This window comes from Antrostomus carolinensis, unplaced genomic scaffold (assembly GCF_000700745.2).
Source record: "Antrostomus carolinensis isolate BGI_N321 unplaced genomic scaffold, ASM70074v2 scaffold6089, whole genome shotgun sequence".
Classification (NCBI taxonomy): Eukaryota; Metazoa; Chordata; class Aves; order Caprimulgiformes; family Caprimulgidae; genus Antrostomus; species Antrostomus carolinensis.
The window spans coordinates 8675-35649 of record NW_010339116.1 but is presented as its reverse complement, the minus strand read 5'-3'; the positions used below and the strand labels follow the sequence as shown (position 1 = coordinate 35649).

Here is a 26975-nt window from a genome sequence, read left to right as displayed (position 1 = left end):
GACACTGAATGACCTGAAATAAACATAAACATAAATGAAGAAAAACTGAAGCCCAAAGTTTTCTTTCCTATGCTGAGGTTTATGTAGGATGGTTCAGCTTTGGAGAGCATTGACATAACTCCTGTGTGCCATTAATTGTCATTGTTATTGGTGTAGTCACATGCAGTCAGTCCAGTTCTTTGCATATTTTGTAATTTGCTATATTTCTATTGATCCATCTTATTTGGAGACTTATTTTTAATGGGATGGAAAACAGGTAATAGCTTGTTACACATTTCTTTTTGTGAATCCTTTGTGATGATAACCAGAGGCTGGAGAAAAGATATGATACAAGGAAAAGAAATTATAGGTAAAAATGTTACCAATATATTTTTTTCTGTGGTTTGTCTTTCTGCTGCCTTTTGTGAAAAGTTAAGTAAAAATATTTAAAAACTGAAACACAAACAATTATAGCATTGGTTTTGGGTTACTCTTTGGAGGTGCAGAAAGGGGAACAATTTGATAATACGTTGAGTGGGATAGAATATTTCATGAGGACAATTTCTGAACTCACAGAAGTGCATGCTTTGACAATGCTTCCTTTTTTGTACTTACATAATAACTACTTAATCAGCTGAATTACGGTGGTTTTGTTTCCTACCTAGTAGCAAGAATTATATTCTAGGATATGACAAATCTTTCATGAGGTTTTTATCACTCAGTTCCTCATCAGCGGAATTTGCTGTTTGCTATATCCTTATCAGTAGGAAATACTGATAATAACAAGATTAAATATTCTGAGACAACTTCTAAATGCACATTGTTGAGCTCTGGATGTTTGAAAAGAGTTTGTCTTTTACAATGTGGAAAAAAGCTTCCAATTCCACAGTAATACTAGGTCTTTCTTTATAGTAAGCAGAGGAAATAATGGTGAGAGGATGAATGAATGGGTGGTTAGTTGTGTAAAGTCAGCAGCAAGGAATTTCTCTTTCTTTCAACCTTATGATGGTTCCACACTCAGTAGACTAAGCATATTTGCCTGATAAATGCCACCAAATCCTTTTCTTAGGTGAACTGGGCAGTAAAGCAGAGTGCAAACATTTGGGAAGGCAGTAGATTTAAGGCCCTAGCAACTAGAGGGACAGAAGGAAACCCACGAGCCGAAGACCTCTGATGGCTGAAGTTGCAGCAGCATCTACTCAAATCATTACTAAACAATTTCAGCAGCAGAGGTTCTGAAGTTGTTCACTTCTGGATTTAAATGTCTCTGATAAAAGTTGTGGATTGTTCTATGCTTTATATCCTGCTTCCTTCCTGGCTAATCATCAGATATGGAAATGGATCATTTTTTAACAGCTAAGCATATTTTCCATACCCTACTACAACCAGCCTTTGGAAAGAAGCTGCAAAATTATGTTTATGAGAGACATCCATCTCAGTTCAGTTAAATTATAAGGAACATCAGGACCAGGTGAGATAGAGTAGTGTCCCCACTGATTAGCCAAAGGATGTTTGGGACATTAACCTTTGTAAATTATGGTGACCTTTCTTAGAGGAAGAATAACTAGATTAAGGGGAAAAGGGATATGTAGTGGGGAGGAACTGAAATTTCTGGTATATGTTTGTTGTTTAACTGATGTGTCTCTCTTTGCAGATGAAATTCTAACATTGAAAAATGGTATCTTGAGTATGTTTACAAGGGGAAAGTATTTGACAAGTGGCTGTAAAGGATCCTCTCTTTTTCTTCCCCCTTCTGCTAAGCCTCAGAAGAAGAAGGAGGAAAACCTTTCCAGTGCCCAATCTGTGGTTTGGTTATCAAGAGGAAGAGTTACTGGAAACGGCACATGGTGATTCATACAGGTTTGAAAAGTCATCAGTGTCCACTCTGTCCATTTCGCTGTGCACGCAAGGACAATCTCAAATCACACATGAAGGTAAGGGAAGCGTTTAATGACAATCAAAACACTTGAATCATCAATCCAAAAATGATAGTATAACAAACCTATCTCATTTGCATTTGCAAGAACAAAGTTTCCCTGGTTATACTACTAATGATGCCTTTATTTAAATAAAGAGACCATAAAAAGAGAAAGAAATAACTTTTTTACTTTGCTTGCCTTTCCATTTTATGCAATGTGGAAACTGTGTTGGGTTATGTCAACTTGGTGCAGCACAAGCTGTCTGTGACTGATTTAGTTCTGGACCCGGAACCACCAGAAGTTAGGCTCAAACTGAAGATGGCCTTTTGAAGGAAGCAACATCTGTGTTAATACAGGAAAATACAAAAATGTAACGAAACTCTCTGTCTGCTTAGCTGAAATACAGCATGTTTGCAACATACAAAGTGCCTGCAAGCACTGCAAGCAGGCAAAGTTCTTGCAAGCTGTAGAACATGCTTGGTGAAGTAAAAATGGTACCTGTGCCATTAGCCCATGGATGAAGAAGCTGAAGTGCAAAAAGTTTCCCTTGTTAATGCAACTGAGTTTTATAATAACAGTGAAGTGTTTTATTGCAGTTATTTTGTCTGTGTTAGACAAATGTAATAGAGTACCAGGCTGGTGTGGAGAGGGACAGAAGTGCCTGTTCAGCTTTTATACATGCTATTGCAGAATCTGAGATCACTAGACAGGAGTCTAACCTTGCTTACACCCAAGTAACTATTCACTTTGGTGTTCAGTGATTCAGATGATTCCACGGAACACAACAGCAGATCTTGCTCTATTTCAGGTCCTTACTAGGTCTGAAATCATCCCCCTAAATTCTGAAGGCTCATTCCTTAGCTCTTCTACTGTGGATCAATGCACTATTCCCAGACATCCTTGGTGTATCATGCTAATCCTTATCAGGTACAAGTAGGTTTGGTGTTTATGGATCTTTCTTTCAGGACTTGGTGTTCCATGTTGACCAGAGGACTCAGATGGCCATCCCGAGTAGAAGATGAGTAGAAAGAATGGGAATAGACCATGATAAGAAAAGTTTTTGGTTTTAATTGTTGACAGCCTGCACAGAAGCTCACATCACCTAAAAGCTTGCTATTCCCTGGAAAAGACCTGTTGTCCTCTGCTTCGTAAAGAACAACCCTATTAGTCTCTGCAGAAATTCTTGTTCCCTGCTTTTTTTGCCTTTTTGGAATAATTATTTGCAAGTTGAGGGCCTATCCCTTCCTTTTTGGCATGGCAATTTCCATAGGTGGTCACAGGTAGTATGTTGGAGAAAATTAGGGACTTTTTCACTGTCTCTGTGTGCTATCAAATTGATGGCTATCTGAAGCCCTTGTGCTCTTTTCTGCTCCCCACCTGACATAAACCCCTTCATTAACTAAGCCCATGTCATCTTAAAACAGACTCCTTGTACCAATATGTAGTGTTAATTATTTGGTAATATAGTAATTATTACCAAGTAATGCTCAGTTAGACATCACTGAGGTGAGACTCAGGCCCAGAGCTGCTTGACACATGGTGAGAGATTACAGTCTCCTTTGGCCTTATGGTTGAGATAAGATCTGAAGTCTCCTCGGTCAATACAGTCCAGTCATGCAGGTCACGATGGACCCAGTGGTCTTTGCTGGTAAAACTGCTCCCTTTTTAAGATGAAGGCAATTGTCTTACAAAACTAGATGGCCTGTATTTGGTCTTTTGTTCTTGTTGTAGTCTTATGGATATGTAAAGAATCACAAGCACAAGAATCTGAAAGGTAATGTTTTACCTTAATTTCAGTGGGTTTCATACATTTTTTCAATTATTAGTAAAAATATTTTCAATCGTATAAAAATTGAAGCAGGTGAATGAGGTAGGGGCATGTTAGTCATGTGTCCAACAGTGTCAGACAGAATTTGAATGCCCTTTGATGGAAGTATAAATTGATAACAAGATTAAAAATAAAAAATATCAGATTTATTTTCTCATTATAAAACAGTGCTGCTTTTAAATCTGTATATAAGTAAGTATGAGATTATAGTAACTGGCGCATATATAAGCCAACAGTGTTCAAGATGGAATGAATAAACTTCAGAAACGGTACAGCACAGCTGGGAGCTACTTAGGATGAAGCATTCTGGTTATGCCAGTTGGATGTTTCAGTTCTGTTTGTCGTCCTAGGATCCTTTGGGAGCTACCTGGCCTTATCTCCTTCCTGGCAGGCAAACCACGAAAGTAGAGCTGCCTCTAGCTCTCCACCCCTCTCTCCCTCCCCATGAGTCAACTGTGGCTACAGGTGAAGACACATTTTTCAAAACCAAAAAGGCTACTCAAAATTAGGGTACCAGGCTGGTGTTTATCATTCATTATAAGCCAATTTTTATTCTAGGATGCTATCACAAGCCAAACTTTTTTCCTTTATGCTAGTCTTCGGTTTTCAGGTTTTACATTCTATTGATAAGGATGACAGGCAAAACCTGTTGAGGTGTTTTGTCCATCTGCAGTCCTCAAAATCTAACAGTGTTGTCTTTGTTTCCTCCTAGGCAGCATAGCCATGAGCTGAAGCACCTCCTCTTTTTTCTGTTTTTTTGTAGGCATTTTCGATTGAAACTGGTCATTCAGAGATTTAATTTCCATGAGTGGTCTACGTGTGTCCTAATGGGCCTTCCTTATTGTGTGTATCTTTAGGTTAACAACTAGTAATGTTATAATATAAATACTCTGTAATTTTATGGTAATTGTAACATGTCAAACTGATTGACCCAGAATACAACATTGCCAACACTTTTGGTGTCTTGTCCTCTGCTAGAGAAAATCTTAATAGAGAGCTGGATTGATTCCAGCACTGACCCATATTCAGATCTACATGTGGTACCCACCATGTTGATGAAGCATTCTTCCAGTAAGGGCACTTTGCCAGGACCAACTCCCAGCTGGAGACAAGGAAGTTAAAGGCAAAAAGGGAAGCAGAAGGAAAGTTTCCACACAGGCACACAATGAAAAAGGGAGGCCGAGTAGACTGCCTCTTAAGGCACAGAGTGTTATCTGTAATTGTTATATGGCATTTAGATTCCACGGTGATAGATTCCTTAGAAAAATCCTAAAATAGACACAGTATGGAATTTTATTAGTCTGATTTGGAGACAAATTATAGTAGATGCCTAACCACAGGTTTTGGCCCTTATTGCCAGGAATCTGGGGGTAGCATCTCAGGACTTGATTCTGATATCATAGTGTAGTTTCCAGGGATGCTGAGAATACTGAAAATGAAGCTGGACAAAATGAATGAGTAACTGAGAGAGGTGTCTTATGCAAGCAGGCAGCAAAGGTTGTGCTTGAGTCCTTCTCTCTGTTTATCTAAACATATATTCAGTTGGAATATGTTGTTTTCTTCTTGAGAGAGATAATCTTATGTACTACTTCTGCAGAAAGCAATGGAAAGGGGTGGTGTAATTCAGCAAGACGTGTTCAGGCTTTTCTGTTTTTCCTGGTAGGGAAGTAGGGATTAAATTTACCTTAGAGCAATACCACAAGCATCAGTCAGACTTTGGGGCCAACTGGTGTCTTTGGATCATGCACATATCTTCCTCAGCAATTGGTGGATGGATAGGCTGTGAGATCATACAGATATGTTCCAAGAAAGCAACAGGATATTAGCCTGAGCACTTGGAAGGGGGCATGAGGAAGAGGAACATATGGCCAAAAATAATATCTATATATGTTCCTTGTGCTGCTGTTATAGACATAATGCAGACATTGGTGAGCCAGAACTTGTAGCAGTGGAAAAGAAGGTTGGCACTGTGAACACATGCTGAAGCATGATGGTGTAACAGAAAATGAGGAAAGGAAAGATTAAGCTTAACAGAAAAGTTAGATGCCATGGCAGGCAGGTCATGTGATGCTCAACCATGGGATCTTCCTGCTTCCATTGCTTATGAAGAGGAGCCATGTAGTGAGATCTCAGATTAATATTCATGTGTAATATGTGAGGGTTATAATCAGCTGCCTGATTAGGGAGACACTATTAATTACATGATAGTGGGAACAAGGAAAGGCCCTGAAAAATGTAGCCAGGTGCTCACTACCCCTTAGTGTTTTGCTTTTTCCTCTTTCTTCCTCAGCTAGGGACAGACAACTGAATAAGTGTTCCTAATCCATTTTGGTGATGTGTAGGACAGGTTATTTTAAAGCACCTTCACCGTATTGGGAGAAAGAAGTGGACTGTGTTTTATGGGAGGATTTTTGTTTAGTTTGGTTTAAACTAACCGTAAAGAGCCCTGGGGGGCACCTGGGATTGATTCCTTTGCATCTCCTCAGCCAAGGAGAGGTAATGCAAACTTGCACAGCTTTTCAACAAGTAAAATCTGTGCCCTGAGTCTCAGACAGGTACCACAAGTGACTTCAAATACCTGCATTTTAATCTTGTCACTTTTTGCATATGGGACAAGGGTAAGACAGGAAATGCACTGGTATCTTAAAGAGAAAAATTAAAAAAAATATATATTTTTTGGAACACCTAGTCCAGTCCAGCCATGCAGAGAGGCTTTTTTTTTTTTTTCCCTTTGCTTTCAAGCAAAGCAAGGAAATAGTTTCAAAAAGAAAATACTATATAAATAATGTATGTGTCCCGAGGGGAAGGATCACATCAAAACTAGCACCATAGCACTAAACTTTTGAAAGTGCAGTATTTTAAAAATGAGGGAACTTGTCAGAAAAGAGCATGAAATGAAAAAGCAGAGGGCATGTGATAGATGCAAAATGGAGACCTCTCAAGTGTACTCAAATGTAGCCACAGAGGAAGGCATTTTACTAAAATAGATTTGATAAACAAAGAAAGGAACAAACAAACACCCACCCTCTCCCCCCCAAACAAACAAACAAACAAACAGAAAAAATCAGTAGGTAGGCAGGTATGGCTAAATGGCCAGGCTGTAGTAGTTGCTTAAACAGATGCCCCTCATGGAAATGTTAATCCCCTTGAAAGTTGTTGAGAAAAAGAAAACCTATAGTAGGAAAAAAAAAAAAAGTTATAATTAGGTCACAGAAAGTAAGTAAAAACTGAGTAGCCAGAAGCAAATATAGCAGTGAATGGATTCAGCAGCCAGCCCCCTTACATTCTGATTTTGCTTAGGGATGAAGATTCTCTGAAAAAAATTTTTTTCTCTTCTGAGTGTTTAAAAAATAACCACCAAACAAACTCCTGTTAAGTCCCACAAAAGAAAGGTGAATGCCAAACCTTCCCTTCCTGTGCCTCATAACTAGAAGGGAGAGTGTGCAAAGCATTACCCCAACTTTAAGAAAGGGGAAGAGAGAAGATCTACCTCACCAGTACTACAAAATTGCAGCATGTGCCTGTGTCACTGTTTCCCTCACCCCTACTCCCCGTTGTACCCTGTTAGGTGGGGTGTAACTGTGGTACAGTTACACACCTGTACAGGCTGGTGTGTACTTCCCATGATTAAACTGGCTGGTAAATCAGCAGGGATGTTGCTTTTAAGTATGAAAATATAGTTTAAGAAACTACTTATGATACCAGCAACGTTAATATGTCAAGAAAAAATGGAATGGAAAAAAATACAATGATACAAATGATGTGATACGATAGGGACATGTGGTCTCTGTAAAAGAAAATCATGTGTTCTTCTACTAAGCTGGTTTTGAGCATGTCAGGAAAATCATGGACTTAAAAATCAGTTGAAATTTATTTGGTCTTTAAAAAAGCCTTTGGCAAAGCTTCTCACTGAGAAGCTGCCAAATAAATTAAGCAATATGTGATGTACTATGGCAAATTAGAAATTCACCAAGAGACAGTAAAACAAAGGGTAGGGAGGAATTAGCGATTTTAAGCAAGACGAAAGGCTAGCAGAGGGATGTTCCATTACTGAGTGGAATTGTGCATATCTTAGCAAATGTGATGTGCACAAAATGATGACTGTGGGTAAGAGAATTGTAGACGATACAACCTTATGTACATGAATCAAGATTAGAAAAGGCAGAGCTTGAAAGGGAAAAAAAAAGAGGCTGGCTGACAGATAAACAACGGGGCAAATGAAGTTATTGTTGACAAATACAAGGTACTGCACCTTGGAAACAAGAGTCTAATCATGCACCTGGCTGTCTGATATAATGAACTGTAACTACTCGGGGAAAATATCTGAGTATCGTTGTAGACAGTTCAATGAAAACCTTTTCTTACCATGTGCAGCAGTGGTTTACAAGTACATTAGATATTTGAATGTCTATAGAAGAAAACAGGAATAACACTGAAAATATTACAATGCTATTATTAACATATGGTATGCTGCCACTTAGGATATTCGCTTCTGGTCACTGCATCAAAAAGATATATTAGAAATAGAAGAGATTTTAAAAGCTGGTAATGAAAATGATTAGTGGGATGGCAAGAACTCTCTTTCAAGAAAGAAGCTGAAAAGAATGAGACTGCCAGGTATAGAAAGGAGATGTGATCAAAATAATGCATGTGATAGAGAAGATAAAGTGAACGGCTTATTTTTTTCTTTCTTGTAATGTGAAAACGAGGAGGCAGCAAGAGAAACTGAAAGAAAAAAAAAAAATATTGACCTATAGATAATTTGTACCCAAGTCCTCAAACCAGGCCTAAAGTTTGTAACAAGTGTATAGTTCTGTTGAAAATTGTTGTGTGCATCATATCAAGCACACACTGAAAAAACTGTAGAACCATGAAATATCATTTGAGACTGTAAAGACTGTAGGGTTAAAATAAAGATGATACAAGAACTTTGCCACAGTCAAGGAGAATATCCATGGTTAAATGAAATATACTCAGAAGGCAGAAGTCCTTAAAAGTTTCTGGCATAAGTCAAACAGTAGTTTTATGGGATTTTGAAAGAATCAGTCTCTATCAGCAGGTTGTGGTTTGTTGCGGTGTAATTCAGAGACATCCAAATCTGGCAGCAGCTGGGCTCAGAGTGGGACTTGAGAGGAAACCTGTCAGCTGCCCTCTTGTCTCCTCCTGCCTGTGGTTCTTGCAGCAACAGCCTACTTGAGTCTAAAGGGGACATCTGATGGTTTAGGTAGCACTAGCACAGTGTAAGAGCCGTTCCCTGCCCCATGGAGGGAGAAGACAGTTTTTTGGACTGTAACATTGCGTGACCTGGATCTCCCCTGTGGCTTTTTGTGTAGCTCTACAGGGTTTCGTGTTTCTCATTCTGCAGCAAGTAGTTGCTGCCTTGACTTTTCCCTCTGAATAGCATAGAATCACAATTCTTGGCTCTTTTAGCTGCTCTCAAATGAGAAAACAAAGGATAGTTTTTTCCTTTAAAGGGATTTTAATTCTTAGCTTCTATTTCTAGTAGTGTTTGAATTTAAAAATAAAAATTATTATTTTTTAGAATTAAAATCAAATAAAGTCTTAGGGACCACTTAGCCAAACTTAACACCCACAAATCTATGGGCCCTGATGGGATGCACCCTTAAGTGCTGAGGGAGCTGGCAGATGTTATTGCAGAACCACTCTCCATCCCTGGGAAGGTGATGGAACAGTTTATTCTGGAGGCCATCTCTAAGCATGTAGAGGAAAAGAAGGTTATAGGTTATCGTGAATAGTCAACATGGATTCACTAAAGGGAAATCATGTTTGACCAATCTGATAGCCTTCTATAATGACATGACTGGCTGGGTGGATGAGGGGAGAGCAGTGAATGTTGTCTACTTTGACTTCAGCAAGGCTTTTGACACTATGTCCCACAGCATCCTCATAGGTAAGCTTCAGAAGTGTGGGTTAGATGAGGGGACAGTGAGGTGGGTGAAGAACTGGCTCGATGGCAGAACTCAGAGGGTTTTAATCAGTGGTGCAGACTCTCGTTGGAGGCCTGTGGTTAGTGGTGTTCCCCAAGGGTCAGTACTTGGTCCAGTCCCATTCAATATATTCATCAGTGGCTTGGCTGAAGGGACTGAGTGTAGCAGGTTTGCTGATGACACTAAACTGGGAGGAATGGCTGATACACCAGAAGGCTGTGCTGTCATTCAGTGAGATCTGAACAGGCTGGAGAGCTGGGCACAGAGGAACATGATGAAGTTCAATAAGGGCAGGTGTAGGGTCCTGCACCTGGGGAGGAATAACCCCAGGCACCAGGACAGGTTGGGCGCTGACCTGCTGGAAAGCAGCCCTGCAGAGAAGGACCTGGGAGTCCTAGTGGAGGGACAGTTGACCATGAGCCAACAATGTGCGGTTGTGGCCAAAAAGGCCAATGGTGTCCTGGGGTGCGTTAAGGAGAGTGTGACCAGCCAGTCAAGGGAGGTGATCCTCCTCCCCTACTCTGCCCTGGTGAGGTCACATCTGGAGTATTGTGTCCAGTTCTAGGCTTCCCGGATCAAGACAGATGGGGATCTTCTGAAGATTCAGTGGAGGGCCACAAAGATGATTAAGGGGCTGGAGCATCTTTCTTATGAGGAAAGACTCAAAGAGCTGGGTCTGTTTAGCCTAGACAAGGGAAGACTGAGATGGGACCTTATTAAGGTTTATAAATACCTAGTCAAGAGGATGGGACCAGACTCTTTTCAGTGGTGGCCAGCAATAGGACAAGGGGCAATGGGCACAAGCTGGAACACAGGAGGTTCCACTTAAGCATGAGGAAAAATTTCTTTACTGTGAGGGTGCCAGAGCACTGGGACAGGCTGCCCAGAGAGGTTGTGGAGTCTCCTTCTCTGGAGATGTTCAAAACCCACCTGGATACAGTTCTGTGCAACTTGCTTCAGGTGAACCTGCTTTGGCAGGGGGGTTGGACTAGATGATCTCCAGAGTTCCCTTCCAATCCCTGCCATTCTGTGATTCTGGGATTCTTGTGGTGGGATGGGACCCAGGACATTGGGAGCTAAATAATGGGCTTGATGTTAGGGGTTTTTTTGTTTTGTTTTGTTTTGTTTTTTTAGATCTAAAACTCTTCCATTCAAAACTCTAAATATTTGGGTTTGAATTCTGTCATTCCTTGATTGCAAGTTATAAATGTACTTTATGAAAAATCCACTGGTGGCGCTGCTGTTGTCTTTGGGCAGGAGAAAAATCAAAATCAGATGAATCAGTTTCTCCTATTCTCATCCATTCTCAAAAGGTACTGCAGGGGTGGTATGTCATGCTCCTGGGAAGGGAAGGTGGGCTCTCACACACTTTGCCACCTGACTGCAGCAGTGACAGCCTTCAGAAGGCATCGTATTGATGATTGTGATAAGGGTCCTCTAGAAGAACTGGTTAAATATGTAGGCAGGGAAATGTTGATTGAAGGGGATCCTGGAGAGAAACCCTGGCACACAGGATCTCAGTGGGTGTAAGAGATAAAGTTGCCATGGTGAGAGTGCTTGCTACCATTAGTACATCTTGGTGTTCTTCATGAAGAAGAGTGCTTACATACTGCTGTGCTCACAGACCATCCTGTTTCCAGTAGTGCAGGCAGGCAATCTGGTTGGTATTTCTGCTGTAACCAGTTAATATTTAGAATTTATTGTGCTGCTATTCTTCTGCAAGGTTGTTGCTTTAAAACTGTCTTAGGTTAGCATTAGCTTCTAATTCTTTTGTTGTCAGATGCAATTTTAAGATTCCAGAATTACTTTGTCTGTAAATGTCATATTTATACGATATTGAGAACGTCATTCTGTAAAGAGGCTGGCCAAGAGAAATTATCTCTTGCTGTTTGTTTAGTACCTAATCTCCAGAGCCCTTGATGAACTACTGAATGAAAAGTTATACAGCACTAATGAAATGTATCTTCACTGAATGCAAAAAGGGCTATAAGAGGGATGTCTCCCAGCTTCACATTTTAGCAGACCTGAATTCAGGTCCTGTCTATGTAAAGCTTGGATTGCTGGATATGAGCTTGTGGCTGAATTCCTCTTACTATACAGCAAATTAATTAGACCAAATCTATACATCCGTGGGAAACTCCAGCCTGAATTTTGACAGAGCTGTGTTTGGGAGATGCTACTATTACCCTAGAGCTCTGCAGCATCTGCACCAGGACTCTCAAGATCTACATCTCAGCTCTGCAGGAAACTGGAAAGTGCTGAAAACCTTAGCTAAGGCTAGGTTTTCCAGTCTCCCTCGTGTAAAGCTGAGCTTTGATTAGAGCTGGAGCTCTCAGGGCTTTTGGATTCCCAGGCTACAGCAGTGAGTCTTGGATCTCTGGCACAGCTGGCTGCTTCTGAGCCAAGCCCAAGGAGCAGGGGGTAGAGTGCCGCTTAGTAGGGTAGAGGAATCATGCCTCATTTGCCAAGAGTTCATCGAACCTCTCCATGTTTCAGGTGAAATATTTTGTATTCAACAAATTGCCATTTTCCAACAAAAATCTGTCTCACTGAAATGTTTCCAACCAACTTGAGTCACAAGTGAAAATGAATGTGTGGAGCTCAGTCTGGTGACAGTTTGTCCTGGTCACATGTTCATCAATTAGTAAGGAAAAAAATGTATGCATTTGCCAGTCTTTCTGCAGGGAGTAGCCTGGAGTGCTACTGTCAGGATTTAAAATTCATTTGTGAAGCTATAGGGGGAAAAAACTTTTCAGTATACCTGCCACTATTATGCTGGGCCAATTATTCCTTCCCTTTCAGGGGTACTGTGTTAAACGAGAAATTGCGAAAGTATATGTATGTAGTTTATATTAATGAGTGTGTCTGTTCAAATAATGTGGAAACAATTACATAGGGATGGATGGATAGAGTTCTCTCTAAAAGGTAATCAGGATCAGGCCTGAGGATACTAGACATTTTAGTCATACTGGAGCATGCAATCTCTATGAGAAAGAGCCTGCAGTCAAAATACGAAGACAGTAAGATTAACTGGGTTCATGAATTGACTGATAAAATAGAATAAATGGTGAGCACCATCTCTCATGTTTGTATTTTATCATAACAGAGCTGTTTATTTTCTGGTAGAATTAATTTCCAACAAACTCTTTCAATAGTGCCTTGGTATTGCCAAGTGCTGTGTTTTTACTCTAATGATACATGAATCGATGATGGACGTTGCTATGCAGGTCGGTGTTTTGCTGGGTTATTCTGAACAACTGTTATTTATGAGTTTGCACAGAATGATCATGCTTAGCAGAACACGTAATAAATATGAGGGGTTTTGTTCTTTTTTTTTTTTTTTTTAATCAAAAAGCTACTAGTATATAGCTTGGAAGTCTCTTTATGCACTGACAGGTCATCAGGATCCAGTTGTAATGACTATTTGATCCAAAGCAGACTTCATCATTTCCATGCTGCAGAAACAGATGTTCCTGACTTTTTTTTTTAGTTGAGTCTAATGTTTATGTTCTTTGACTTATGTGTGAAAGAATCCTACTGTTCTTAGTCCCAGACCTCTTTCCAAGTGCTCAGAATGAAGAGTTCACCCATTAGTTAACTTTTATTTTTTTAAAAATGGTGTGAGAAGTGTAGAGTTGAGATTTCTGTAATGCTAGTAAACTGTTTTGCTTAATACGCACTTTTATCTTTCACCTCTTGAACCAGGTTCATCAGCACCAAGACAGGGGTGAGACCTTTCAATGCCAGCTATGCCCTTTCACCTCCTCCCGCCACTTCAGCCTGAAACTCCATATGCGTTGCCATCAACATTTCCTCAGGACAGAATCCAAAGTAAAGGAGGAAATACCAGAAACTGAGGTGAAGGGGTCACCACAGCTAAATAGTGACTCCTGCCCGGGACCACAGAGGGAAGGAGGTGGACCTGATCTTACGGGATCACCATCTGTGTCTAAAACACCTGATGTGGCTGGGCAGCCTAGTGTCAGTATTCCACCTTTGCTAGTGAAAGAAGAGCCCAAAGATGACAATGACATCTCCTCTGCACCTTTTGCTCTTAACACTGTTGACAGAGCCCCTAACAACACAAAGCTGAAAGACTCCTCTGACTTTGTGGCCAATACAGCATCAGCACTATTCAGCCAAGACATCTCTGTCAAGATGGCATCGGATTTTCTTATGAAGCTGTCAGGTAATTGAGCAGCAAGTGGCAGCATCAGCTGCTCCTTTATGGGCTAAGAAACACTTTGCCTTGGGTTTGCTAAGTAATGGAATTGCAGGGAGAAAAACATTGCAACTTCTTAACTTATAATTTTTTGTTCCTTTTCATAAGGAGAGGTGCATGATGGAAGAAAGAGGGGAAATGGTGAGAGAGGGATTTTGCTGTTCAATTGCTGGGATTGAGCATGAGAACTTTTTATCCAGGCTTTCATGTTCATTGACAATTACCTTGGCAAATCTCATTTGGTGTGTTTTTCAGGTATGCTGAATACCTGCGGTTCTGGTTTGAAATCACTGAGGATCCAGCGTATTAGAAAATTCAGCTCTTAAGTTCCCTGCCTTTACCCTCTGTTAAATATGACCAATAAAGTGTTGGTCACCTTCCTTTCAGTGTAATATTTGAGGTCTAGCTAGTGACTACATGTGAAGTAATAATGTTACTGCACTTCTTGATTATTAACACTTAAGAAAAGGTAGTCCTAGAGATTCATGAACAGCTTTTGAATTTTTTTACTATTTTAATTGAAATCCATATCTAATGCAAAGCATGTGTTTATTGTATTTTCTTTCACTGTCAGATTATTGCTGTAAGAATGATATTCATATATGAGTCTCTGAAGTGGAGGATGTGTTTAGGGTAAATCTCTTATATTTCATGTACTCTTTTATTGAGTTGATTGAACACTTCTGAACTGTGAATATGCTGGGGGGATGTTCTATACTAAATGTTTTCAAAATTGGCCTTTAATTTTTAAAGAGAACTAAGTCAGAAAAATGTCACTGAAGAAACTTGTGTTTCACAAGGAGATAACAGTCCCTATGGCAAGTTTTAGACTTTGGAGATAGAAGATACCCTTTTCAATAGAGAATAATTGGTCACCATTTTCCTTTAAATTGAATGTAAGTTACATTTTAGCAAATTTTATTGTAAATTGTATTGTTTATTGTAAATAAAATTTAGCAAATTTTATTTTAAACTAAGGAATTACCTCTATCCTAATGCCCTTGCCTTAGTTAAACCACAGCCATTTATTTTGGAAAGGCTTGCTGTCCTCATCTGTCCAGACCTTAATACCTTTGGGATTGCAGTTCTGTGGGGATTCGAGTAGAATGGGTAAACACAAGAAATCAAGCCTTAGGCTTCGTGAAGCCAACCAGGAAAACAGAAAAGAGCTGAGGACAAGCAGGAGGTGAAATGGGCTAGAAAAAATGGTTTGCTGTGTGGACTGGCAGAAGCCACAGGAACCTGCCTTTAAAAAAATATAAATTTTAAAAAAATCTGTTGATATAATTTATTATTATGACCAACAAAAAATGAGTGAGGATGAGTCTGTTTTGATTTCCTTGTACATTTTTTTACCTGTATATTTTTAAATTGAGTTTCAAATTTGGACTCTATAGGAAATCTATTTTTTTATATAGTCTCACAGCTGTCCCATATATGTTATTGTTCTGGTTTCTATCTTAAATTTGGGTTGCTGTGCCATAACTGGCTCTGCACGTCAGCTGTACTGACCTGTAGATAGTGGTGCTTATGATGGCTGCATATAGCAAGAATGAGAGCAGAAAGCAGGAGAGGGGAGAAAGCCTGAAAGCTGAGAAAACATTCAACATTTTGATGTGTTGTTTTTCATGTAGGAGTTGATGGGGAGCTCTTTACAGTTTGGCAGACGGTCATATTTTCAATGTCTGATCTATTGGCATCAGAAAAAGTATACAAATGTACATTATTCATGCAAAAGGTCTATGCAGTTATTTTATGGTGACTTACTAAAGGTCTTGAAACCTGACTTGTATGCAGTGTTACCTAGCAACATGTTATAAAGTCACTGGGGGAGTGAGATGTATCTGTAATTTTGTATGTGTGCATATTTGGATGAAAATGTACTTTCAGTCACTAAGTTTACTACACAAGAAGAGCAATGTTAAAAGGAAAGGAATTTCTTTTCTCCTGAGGTTTATATTGTTATATACATTTAGCTCATGCTTTCCTCCATACAGTGTTCATAAATTTAGAGTAGAAGTAGAATTAATTCTCTTTTCGCAAGTTGGCTGAGTATTAGCTGCATTTTTTTTGACTGCTTGCTGTGCTGAACCAAGTTCCTTTCAGTGATTTCTTTATTACAACACTCTCTTGTCCCATCAGTTCTTCCATTATTGGCCCTACCTTTTCAATTATCTAAATCTTTTGACATCTCAAATTGTATATGCCAATTGTAACAGCCAACACAGATTTGTCAAGACAAAATTATCTCAAAACAATCTGATTTTCTTCTCTGACAGGCCTTGTGGTTAAGAAAGAAGCAGTAGATAGATAAATAGATTTTTAGAATTTTGCATTTATTCTTATTGAATATTGATGGTTTAAATTAATATTTATTTTTGCTTGCCAATATTTATTGCGCCTCCTCTTTCTGGTTGGTGTCAGTTTGAATGCCACCAGGTTTCTGTGAGACCTCAAGGCCGCTGGCTTTTCATTTCTGTGCAGTTTTAGCCTGTTGTTTTTCCAAGCATGTGACTGGGAGGTGTGCTTGTCTGCCTTCAGGCCTAAGAGTTACACTTTCCAGAAGTTTAACTGGTGCACCTAGAGTGAAAGATGGTACAAAATTGGTGTTTATTAACTATTATGAATTTTAAAAGTGAATCTTAATAAGCATGTATATAATCTTGACTCTCAGTATTATTTCTGATTGTGCGATGCAGTACCTTTCTAGTCTAGATGAAGTGGATATCAGTTGGTTAGAAAACAGTACATTGAAAGTAGCTCACAGTCAAAAGAGAAGAGTTGCAGTCAACAAGGGATCAGTAAAAAATGTGCAACTGTTCAACAGAATTGCACAAATACAAAACCAGGAACAACTAGGTAGGAACTGGCATCGTTTTGTCTGGAGAAGAGGAGGCTCAGGGGAGACCTTATTGCTCTCTACAACTACCTGAAAGGAGGTTGTAGTGAGGTGAGGTTTGGTCTCTTCTCCCAGGTAACCAGTGCCTTAAGTTGCTCCAGGAGAGGTTTAGGTTGGATATTAGGAAAAATTTATTCTCTGAAAGAGTGGTGAGACATTGAAACAGGCTGCCCAGGGAAGTGGTGGAGTCACCATCCCTGAGGGTGTTCAAGAAATGTGTAGATGTAGCACTCAGGGTTATTGTATAGTGGGCATGGTGGTGATGAGTTTACAGTTGGACTGGATGATCTTAGAGGTCTCTTCCATCCTTAATGATTCTTTGATTCTATAACAGTCCAGTGGGAAAGCAACAGGAGTTAACAATGTCATACTAGTGCTAAAAAGGCTGTCACTGTACTGGGACGTTATACAGAGAGAAACAGCCTCAAAAAAGGGGCAAACAGTCCTGCTCTTCTCAATCTTAAGCCCAAGGGTTTGACACTATAGTTTATGAAGAGTGTGGACAGTTGGAAAGACTTCAAAGGAGAGCAGCAGCAATGACTGGAGGTTTAGAAAACATGTCCAGTAAGGATGGATAAAAGGGAGTGAGGTTGTGAAGCCTATAGAGAAGACTAATGAGAGTCATTAATAAGCATTTAATGCATCAAAAAGTTTGCCATGGGAAGAAGGTATTAATGGTGATTTGGACAAAAATTAACAAATTTGTATTGCTGTACGGTTTGAGCTGGCAGTAGGAAAATCTTTCCAAAAGTTGAGGTAGTTAAACCTCTGTGACAGTTTGGCTGGAGAGATTGTGGCCTCTCTGCCACTGTTTAAAAATGGGTTAGATAACTACCTGTCAGATATGGTTGATCACATATTAGGCAGTAGGATGGTATAGATCTGCATATCTCAGTCAGTGAACCATAGAAGAAGTTGCAAGAAATTTCAGCTGAACAAAAACAAGCATCAAGCTGTAGAGAAGCAAAGTGGGCAAAAAAATTTACAGATGTTCAAAGTTAGACCTGACTTTGAGTGGGCCAGAAATGAATTGTGATGACACTGCTCAAAATGGCCTCAGTTTTTTTCAGAAAGGCGTAGCGGAGTTTTAGGTTTAAAGAGGTTGAGAAATATTTGTGTAGGTGACATTTTGAGATCCCTCCAGCCCTAATTCTGTGCCATTTTTTGCCAGAAAGATTTTTTAGTTCCATGTTTAGTTTTATGAAATAAGGGCATAAGAAAAATCATCAAATGTAAATCTAAAAATACAAACAAACCTTGACATTTTTTCCAGATTCCATTCTCTAGGTCCTAGTTTAACGTAGGAAATGCTTTTAAAGTCATAAGAAATTTAAAAGGGTTCTCTGAAATTTTATTTAGATTTGGAAAGGGTTATTGTTTGTAAAGACAATTAGCAGATGACTCTTAACATATAAACAGGAGAATATTTAAGCATGGGCATGTTTTTACCTTCAAACCTTCCCCCCTCTTGTTTCAGTAGGACTGCTTGCATGCTTGAAGTTGCATAAGTACTTTGCTGGATCAGTGCTTTGCCAGAGTATTTTCTTCCTCCAGTCTATTAATTCCACATTGAAACTTTGTAACTGCATTCATATCTTAATTTCCAGAGTATTTACTTTTCCTGTTTCAAAGGTTTCAGTGGCAGACATTATGCAACATATCTTTTTAAATACTGATGTCCTTCCACCCACTTCTAAAGCTTGTTTTCTTTTGTAATAAAAAACAGCTTTCACAGTCATCTGAATTACAATGGCCAGTGTACTCTAGCGAAGTTATTACTGTGCCTATGTTATGTGCTGCAGTTACTTTTCATAACATTGGAAAATAAATGAATCCCATCAAAATGAATGGGATTCTTGCACTATTGATCTCAGAGGAATTCTGTGTGGAAACAGTAATTGGAAGGCATACTTCATTGCTGGCCTCTCTCCCGCATCTCTCTGTCTTCACCAAGTGCATTACTCTAGAAAGCATGGCTCTTCATCTTGTGGTGGTCTATATTATCAAGTGTGCCCTCCTTCTGCAGTTCTTTTTATGCTCTCCAAGTTACTCACATGGAAAAACTTCAAAATAGAGAGGAGGAAGGAGAGATAACATGCTGAGAGTTTGTGTCTGGCCGTGTTAAACAAATGCGAAACTCTGTTTTCTCCCAGTTTAAGTCCTGTCTGCTGTCACTATTGTGTGAGGAGTCAAATCTTTATTTTGGAAAATAATGCCACCATGGGGTTTTGGTGACTGTCCAAAGTACTTGGACTTTGCATTCATGTTTTATTAGCTGGTCCATTAACGGAAAAATGAAATAGTAAATCATCAGACAGCTACATACAAAATATTAGTAGATAAGCTAAGTAATCACTTAGATTTTATTCTGTTTGGCTCTTGAAAATTACTGCATTCCTTAAAGGTAACACAAGTAATTTGAAATGTTTTAGCATTTGCCATTGACAGTACTGAACTGACTGGCTTGAACTCTTCAAAGAGCTATTTTTAATAAAATAAAAGCATATCCAATTAAATTGTCATAATTGATGTATTTGTGTAGCAAGTTCCAAAGAAAAGACCATGCTGCCTATATTTAGGATTCATAGTTTATGCCAGAATGTAACATTTCAATTAGAATATGTAAGCACACAGGACTGTCAATTATTGAGCCATATCCTTAATTTAAAAATACTGTGAATTCCATAATGCTGCTGTCAGTGTAAATACCCCTGATGTCATCAAGATCTCTCTTTGAAGTGTCTCTCCAGATTCACAATTTCATAATTTCCATATAGAGTTTAATTTAAAATAAAACTGGAAAAGGGCAATAACACAACTAATTAAAACTTGGGCAAATTAAAGCTTATACTAATCTTTACCACTGATATATCACCACTCATAATCTCTTTACAGAAATTGCTAGTCTTAACATCCACAATTTCCTGACATCCTTAAAATCATACCCATCATGTTTTACACCTTGAAGGAATATGTAGAATTTAGCAAGATAAAGCAGTGTAGACTGTTCTAATTCAGTCATTTAAAATGCTTTACCAAACTGCTTTTTTGTGTACTCAGCCCAATACAACTTAAAAGACGTGAATATGATTCTGGACCAGCTCTGTGCTTACACTTCAGTTTTGCTATCTACACGAACTCTTATACTTGGAGTCTGACTAGACTAGACTGATGGCTCTTTTGCTTATCTGATTACACCATTACTCTGGGCAGAAGTCCTAGCTCATGAGCCTTTCTGCCACATCTATCTAAAATGGGAGTTGAAGACATTGTTAGTTCAATCATCTCTGATTGTTTAGTTTAGTTTTGGGGAGTTTTTTTTAAATAAATATAAAGGTCAGTCTGGTGGTGTTTCTCTTCTTCTCTGTTTCTGATCCTTTGTAGAGAGAAGAAACTTCCATTCTGCAAACAATTCTTTCCTATCAGCAACAAATTTCCCTTCACTCCTTTCACTCTCCTCCCCCTCTTTTCTCCAGCTTCCCCAGAATTTTACCTGTTCTGCTGTTATTTTTATTTTTACCCAGAAAGGAGAAAATGGTCTTGGCAGATATTAGAACCTTGTTTAGCAAGTGAGACTTTAGCTGTATAACAGGCATCTTGGGGCACTGAGGGATGTTTGGCCCTACAGGACCCTTAGCAATTTGCCTAATTCCTCCATTCCGCTTGGTCTAGAACATTGTGAAATTTTCGGGGACTGGTCATTCTCCAGTGCTGTGTCTCATTTTGCTTGACTACAGCTCCTTAAAAAGCAAAGTAGCTTTAGAGAAGATCAGAATAGTTAGCTGGCCTTTTCTTAACCTCTGCTTACACATTTTTAACATACTTAAGCAAGATTCTTTGAAAGATTTCATATTTTCAGTGGTCTTTGGAAGCCTAGAGGTGGCAAGTCTTGGCATCATCATACTTGTCATAATTGTCTATTCTACCATTCCACTGCTTTGATAAAAATAAATGTTTTAACACTGTCCTTGATAGCTTTTTCATTCGTTCTTCTGAGAACAGTTTTTATCCTTTTAGGTCACTTATGTTGTAAAGAACCTCTATGTTTAACAAGCTGAACATAGTTTAATGTCCCAATTGGATTTAGTGTGGAGATTCTCCAACAGGTTCCAATTGCATTGATTTTTCTAGCAAAACCAATGGCTTCTTCTGCAGTGTTTGTACCCTTTACTCAGTTCTTGGATGTCATCAAATAGAAGCCAGAGTCTTCTCTGATGCACATTTTGGTTACTGGAGCGAAAATAGTAGAAGACTCAAGTCCTACCCTTTATTGACCACAGCTGCCTTCAGGACAATGATGCCCAGTGTCAGGAAAATGTGTCTTTCAAATACTGCAGAACTGGTCTGTCAAAGGTCCTTGGTTTCTTTTAACCACCACAGCTCACAACTTGACACCTGGAATGGAAGGCTCCTTATATCACTCAGATGCTCTTGCTCCAGTAGGACCTGGGTGAGGCACTGTCCTTTCTTCCTAAGGTGGAATTCATGCCATGGTTCTCTTGCCATGGTGGCTCTGAGAAGAATCACTATGGGAAGTCTTCCTGCAAGATCTCAAGGAGACAAGTTCAATTTGCAGTGCCTTTTGGAATGTGTTCTCACTTTCTCCTTTTCCCTCAGCCATGACTGGTTGGCTCTCTCTCGTCTTTGTGGTTGTAGTCAGGCATCACTTGTAAAATAACATGATGGTGTACCGTGGCATTTTCATCATAGTTCCTTTCAACCCAGACTCTGTAGGTGCTTTTTCTCGTGGACTCTTTTGTGACAGAATTTTTGTTGTGTGTTCTTTTTTCTTTCTCATGTTCTTTACTCAGACAGATGGAACAGTGACCAACTCTGCTGATTGCGACTTGTAACATTGAGCTTGGCTTGAAGTAATCACCTCATTTTTCCTCTTTCAATTATAAACATTTTGAGCATTTAGAAATCCTCGTAAGTGGACTGATGCAGTTAGTAGTTTCTGTCAGAGTGTTTCAGATTAGTGGCAGATGCCCAAAGCTTTTCTTGTGGCATTTGGCAGTTTGAGGAAAGTGTTAGAACTTTCATCATCTACTTTTGCCAAATGGATCAAATTATTCCTGTTGCCAGGAAGATAAAAATCAGCAGTCTGGAATCTTCTTTGATCTGTTTGGGGTTTTTTCTGGTTATGGAATGGAATGGAACAAATGGAGAATTATCAATCCTGTTTGAGAGACTGCTGCCTGTTGGTTGCGTTTGCTGTGTGGGTTTTTTTTTTTTCCTCGCTGTGTATTTCAAAATTAAGTTGCTGTTTTTTTTTTAATTCAGTGTGCAGGCAACACATCCTTCAGTCTGTTCTCATTGCAGTTCAGAATGAATGTAAATTAAATACAAATTAAGTATATGTATGTGTATCTATTTTTGTGTGTAGATAGAAGATGTTATTCCTTCTGGGGAGTAATAATTTTGTAGTTCAAATATACTTTAATAGACTTCAATATCATCGTTTTTTATCCTTGCCTAGTTCTAATTTTTAAAAGATTCCTCAATCATAGGGCTTTTAAAAACTAGTCTCAGTCAGCTTTGATTTCCTTTATTTGCAATGTTTTTTCTTACATCTGTTTATTCTCCCTAAAAGGACTAGTGGATGCACTGTAGTTGCTATTTTCCATGTGTTAGCGATTCTGCCCTTAATTGTGGATCCAAGATGAGGCAGAGGCAAGAGTGGTGGGGATTTTTTTTGGTTTTGAAGTTGGGTTTTTTGTTTGGTTTGGGTGGGTTTCACCCCCCCACCCCCCTCTAGTTTTGATGTATGGATCTGACTCCTCCTTTTTCATTTGTCTTTCTGTTTAAGCTTCATTTATATTGGAATCTGCTCTAGTATATTTCAAGAGAGAGAGTATAAGCCCCATTAATTGAAGCAAAAGCCACATTAACTGAAGCAATTTTGTTGAAACTGACCCAATAGTTGTATGATATTATTTGGTTTTGCTTTCTGGGGAAGAAAAGTGAGATAAATAACTCTTCTATTTTTGTGACTTGTCTACAATTAAAATGTTTGATTTTTGGAAAGTGTGGTCAATTCAAGGAATGTGCTGTCAGTTAATTAAAGAAAGAAAACCCTACTTATTTCCTAATTTATTAATTCTATCTTCTGTCCAAAGTGAAGCAGCTAGAGTAGGCAGAACCAGAAACATAGGTAAGAACAATAGTCTGGGTTTCTTTTCTCCTCCATGTAATACTACCAAATGCACATCTTCAGGACCTCCTCTGGACTGTGGGACCCTGAGCATGTTTTATATTTCTCATAGGTAGTGTCTTGTAGATACACAGGGACAAACTGGTTATACAGGTGTCATGAAGCTCTTGTTTAGATTATGGCTGATGATATATGTGCTGGTAGGTTTGTTGCCAACACAGTTTTAGCGTTGTTATCCTGAATGGTGGCTCAGAAGTGTGTGGGAGCACTGGCGTAGAGCAGCATGTGCTGTCACAGTAGAAGAGCTAATGTGTGGGGTAGGGAGAGAGAGGGAAAGGAGGGAAACTCAGATGTGACCTACCTTGAATTTTTGGTTCTTTGAGCTATTAGAACTTGGCTTCATGTCAGTAGATTTTGAGAATACCCTGAGATGAAGAGCACAGAGGTACCACTTGACACCTGCCCTTGGATTGGGTCACATTGGCTGCTGAGTTCTGGCTTGGTGATAAGACAGTTTAATACATGCTAATTTCTTCCAAAAAGCACCCCTTTTAATCCTCCTTCTTGTGGCAGGGGAATCTATAAGGCATCTGCCACTGTATACTATAGTGCCTGACTCTGAAAAAGTTCCTAGTTTAAGGCTGTGATATCATATGAATTGTGTTACAGTGATTCTGTTTGTGTATGGATGGTTTTACACTGTTCTTAACCTGGTTTATAATGGACCATGGTGTGTGGTTGCAAACTTATGCTGATCTATGTATATGAGTTTAATATCACCTCTGTATTTTAAATGGTAAAAGTGTATGCTGACCTGGTCTATAGTGTTTCCTCTGCCTGGTTCATTTTCTACCCTGGCTCATGGGCAGAAGAAACGTAGCTGGCTTCACAGGTTGATGTTCTCAATGGGTCATCTTTACCTCTTCACTCAGACTCATGTTTCCTTTATTTTCTGGGAAAATTTGAATTAATACCTTCTTGGAATTAATAAATTCAAATGATTTTTTTTTTCTCCAGGTTCTCTGAAAGTTCAGGCAGAATGCTCTCCATCAGTTGCACTCAGCTCTTGATGGAGATTTGTATTTTTCCTACCAGTAGCAGATAGAGTGGCATGTTTTAAAAGAGAAGTAGTGTGGCATAAAAGGCTTGGTTTGTTTTGGGGTTTTTTTTGGTGACCATTCATCACCCCAGATCAGACTCCAGAATAGACTGAGCTAGAAAGATGTAGGACTGAATAAAGAAGATAGATGAATTTTTTTTGTAAGTACCTTGGTAAAGCTAAGATTGGTTTGAGAGCCTTAACCTGTATTTTGAAGAATTAAAGGATGCTTTAATGTTTCATAGAATCATAGAGTTGGAAAAGACCTCTGAGATCATCAAGTCCAACCATATAGGTCATATTAAAAAATACACATAAAAGGTAAAGGTAATTCTGAAGTAGTGAAAATACCAATGTGTATGTACATGCTGCTTATGTGTACACTGTTTATACCTCTTGCTTTAATCTTGTTCTTTGGTAATGACTTGCTGACCAATAAGAAAGGAGAAAAATCAAACAACTCTGAAAAATAAACCAAGAAGATGTTAAGTGTTGTATTACAAGGTAATTTAGTAGCTTTAAAAAAAATAAAACCAAAATGAAACAAAAACACAAAGAAAACTGCAAAACTGTGGACTGTATGAAAATGAACAAAGCTTGGAGTAGCAAATGGAGGTGTCTGTTTGCAATAAAGATGGCAATTGTACCCCATATTTTAGGGTTGAGGTCTCTGGGAGATGGTGAGCATATCACAGTGGGATACAGGAATTCAGATTCTCTAGGATTCAGATTTTGGGGGAACTGCTGAAAAGGGGAGTATCTGAGGAAATAAGCCAGGAAAGTGGGGAGCTAGGGAGTAGGTAAAAAGCAGTGAAGTGGAGGAGAACGTAGACCAAGGGCTTAAGCAGGTGAATGTTACCAGACATTGTTGGGTTGATTTAACCTGTTAGTACCCTTCCCCTCTAGTTGGATATTACCATCCCTGTGATATGCCAGTTCCTCATTCGTGTAATGGGTTTGTAAAACAAATGGCTCTCTGCAGCAGACAATGCATGTTGGCTTCTAATGCCCTGCTGCAGCCTGTGAAAGGGGTGGTGGGGTACATCCTTCTTACGTGGTCTAAGTGATATTTGACAGAGCTCATCCGCAAGAGTCATGAGGGTAGGCAGGGGGTTGTCATGTAGAAGGAGGAAAATATATAGGAGAGGTAGTGAGGTAAATGATGAGAGAGCTTAGAAAGATAACAAAATGAGGACGATGCTCTATCTTTCATATTTGTGGAGACAGAGTTTTAGAGAGGTGAGAAAGATGTAAACTCATCAAAGTTTGGGGCACTGAACAAATCATTTGCTGTGTGTTTAAAGTGAAATTTTGAACAAGAAAAAGCCACTAAGAGACAGGGAAGGAATTATCTCTTAATGGTAAAACAGAAAGAATTGTAATAAGAGCTGATGAAAAACAATGCAACTTCTTTAGCCTGCTGTTTGTTGTGCAGTCTGCCTATGAATTTATACAGCTTGGGTTTGGAAGTAGTGTTTAAGAGGTGTTCTTGGTTTTATCCCTTCAACCAAATGCAGTGCAAAGGATCTACCACTGTCAAGGGGTATTGGAAAGACCATTCAAGAGCAACATTGTTCAGTGTGTAGATTTTAAGCAGCCCCAAGATCTCCGTACCCTTCTTTAAGACTGTGCAGCTGCTTAGATGGAGTATTTGAAAGGATTATTTTAAATTTGCTCTCTTTCTTTTTTTTTTTTTTTTTTTTTTTTTTTTTTTTTTTTTGTCGGTGTAGAACCTGGAACTGTGCTCTAATAGCATCTTCCAGTGCAGAGCTGTCTTCTGAAAATCCCTCTGTTCTCCTGTTCTCTTTCTTAACAAATACCAACTTCTAGGACCTAAGAATTTGCTGTTCTTTCCCCTTTTACTCCCCTCTTACGTTTCCTGTCTTTCTACTCTCATCTCTTGTCTCTTTTCTGTGCTCTAAGAACTCAGTATGTAGTACCCATGGGCTTTGTCAAATTTGCCCTTACGTGAAATGTTTTAAACTTCCAACAAGCCTACAGAAGAACGACCTACAAACCAATGACCAGGTGAATGCTTTTGGGAGGAGTAGGGGCAAAAAAGTGAAAGGAGAAGGATGGTTTCCTGAGCTCTGGTACATGCAGCTTTCGTGTTTCAAAACTGTCCCTTTGTACAAAAGATGCAGAAGTTTACTTCTTAAAGCATCTTTGAATAGTGTTTGACATGCTTGCTTCCAGTACCTGCTCTAGCATTTCTCAGGTTATGGTTTCTTCTTGTTACTATCTGCTCTGTGATTATATATTACTTACCTTATTAAGTCTCACTTCTTCTCTTGACAGCTGCAAATCAAAAAGAGCCCTTGACTCCCAAATTTAAAGTGAAAGAGGAGCCTAAGGATGAAGAAACTGCAAGTTCAGCCTTGTCTCAGTCCAGCTATGTGTTCAGCCAGGAATCTGAAGCCTCAGCTCCAAGTGTCCCTGAGGAGAAACTCAAGCCACAGGAAACACAGGCAAATGTGATGAGGCAGGACATGTCGGTCAAGGCAGCATCTGAGCTCCTCATGAAGCTCTCAGGTAGATATTTAATTTAATAATATTCAACATCTTGTTTTCATGTATGCTATCAGGGTTACTTTGCAGAAGGAGTGCTTAGCTTTAGTAGCAAGTGAAGGAACAATTGAAAAGGTCTGTCTACACAGGTTCACATACATAAGACATCTCTGTTTGGTCTGTCGCCATAGTATCTAATTATCTGTGCTCTGGTTTTCAAATTAATGACTATGGGATAAGTCAAAAGAAATGATACCTGAAAGCCTTTAGATGTTGTCATTTTTAAAACGTACCAAAACATATTAATACCAATTTATTAATGTGTCACTTCATTAACATCATAAGAATGTGTGTCTGTACTGAACTATACCTGATACAGCTTTATAAATTATGACATTTAGAGCATTTATGTTTGTTGG

General features: G+C 39.1%; 1 protein-coding gene across 1 annotated transcript in view; it reads left to right on the top strand.

Moving 5' to 3' along the window:
• The window catches only part of LOC104530968 (zinc finger protein 827), a gene marked incomplete at its 3' end in the record, with an annotated part of 30934 nt that extends 4354 nt beyond the window's left edge, over positions 1 to 26580 (top strand). Inside the window, exons 3-5 of the mRNA XM_010175715.1 lie at positions 1741 to 1913; positions 13380 to 13863; positions 26347 to 26580. Of these exons, the coding sequence (XP_010174017.1) occupies positions 1741 to 1913; positions 13380 to 13863; positions 26347 to 26580 (891 nt within the window). The remainder of the gene's footprint in view (positions 1 to 1740; positions 1914 to 13379; positions 13864 to 26346) is intronic.
• Between the last annotated feature and the right edge of the window lie 395 nt (positions 26581 to 26975).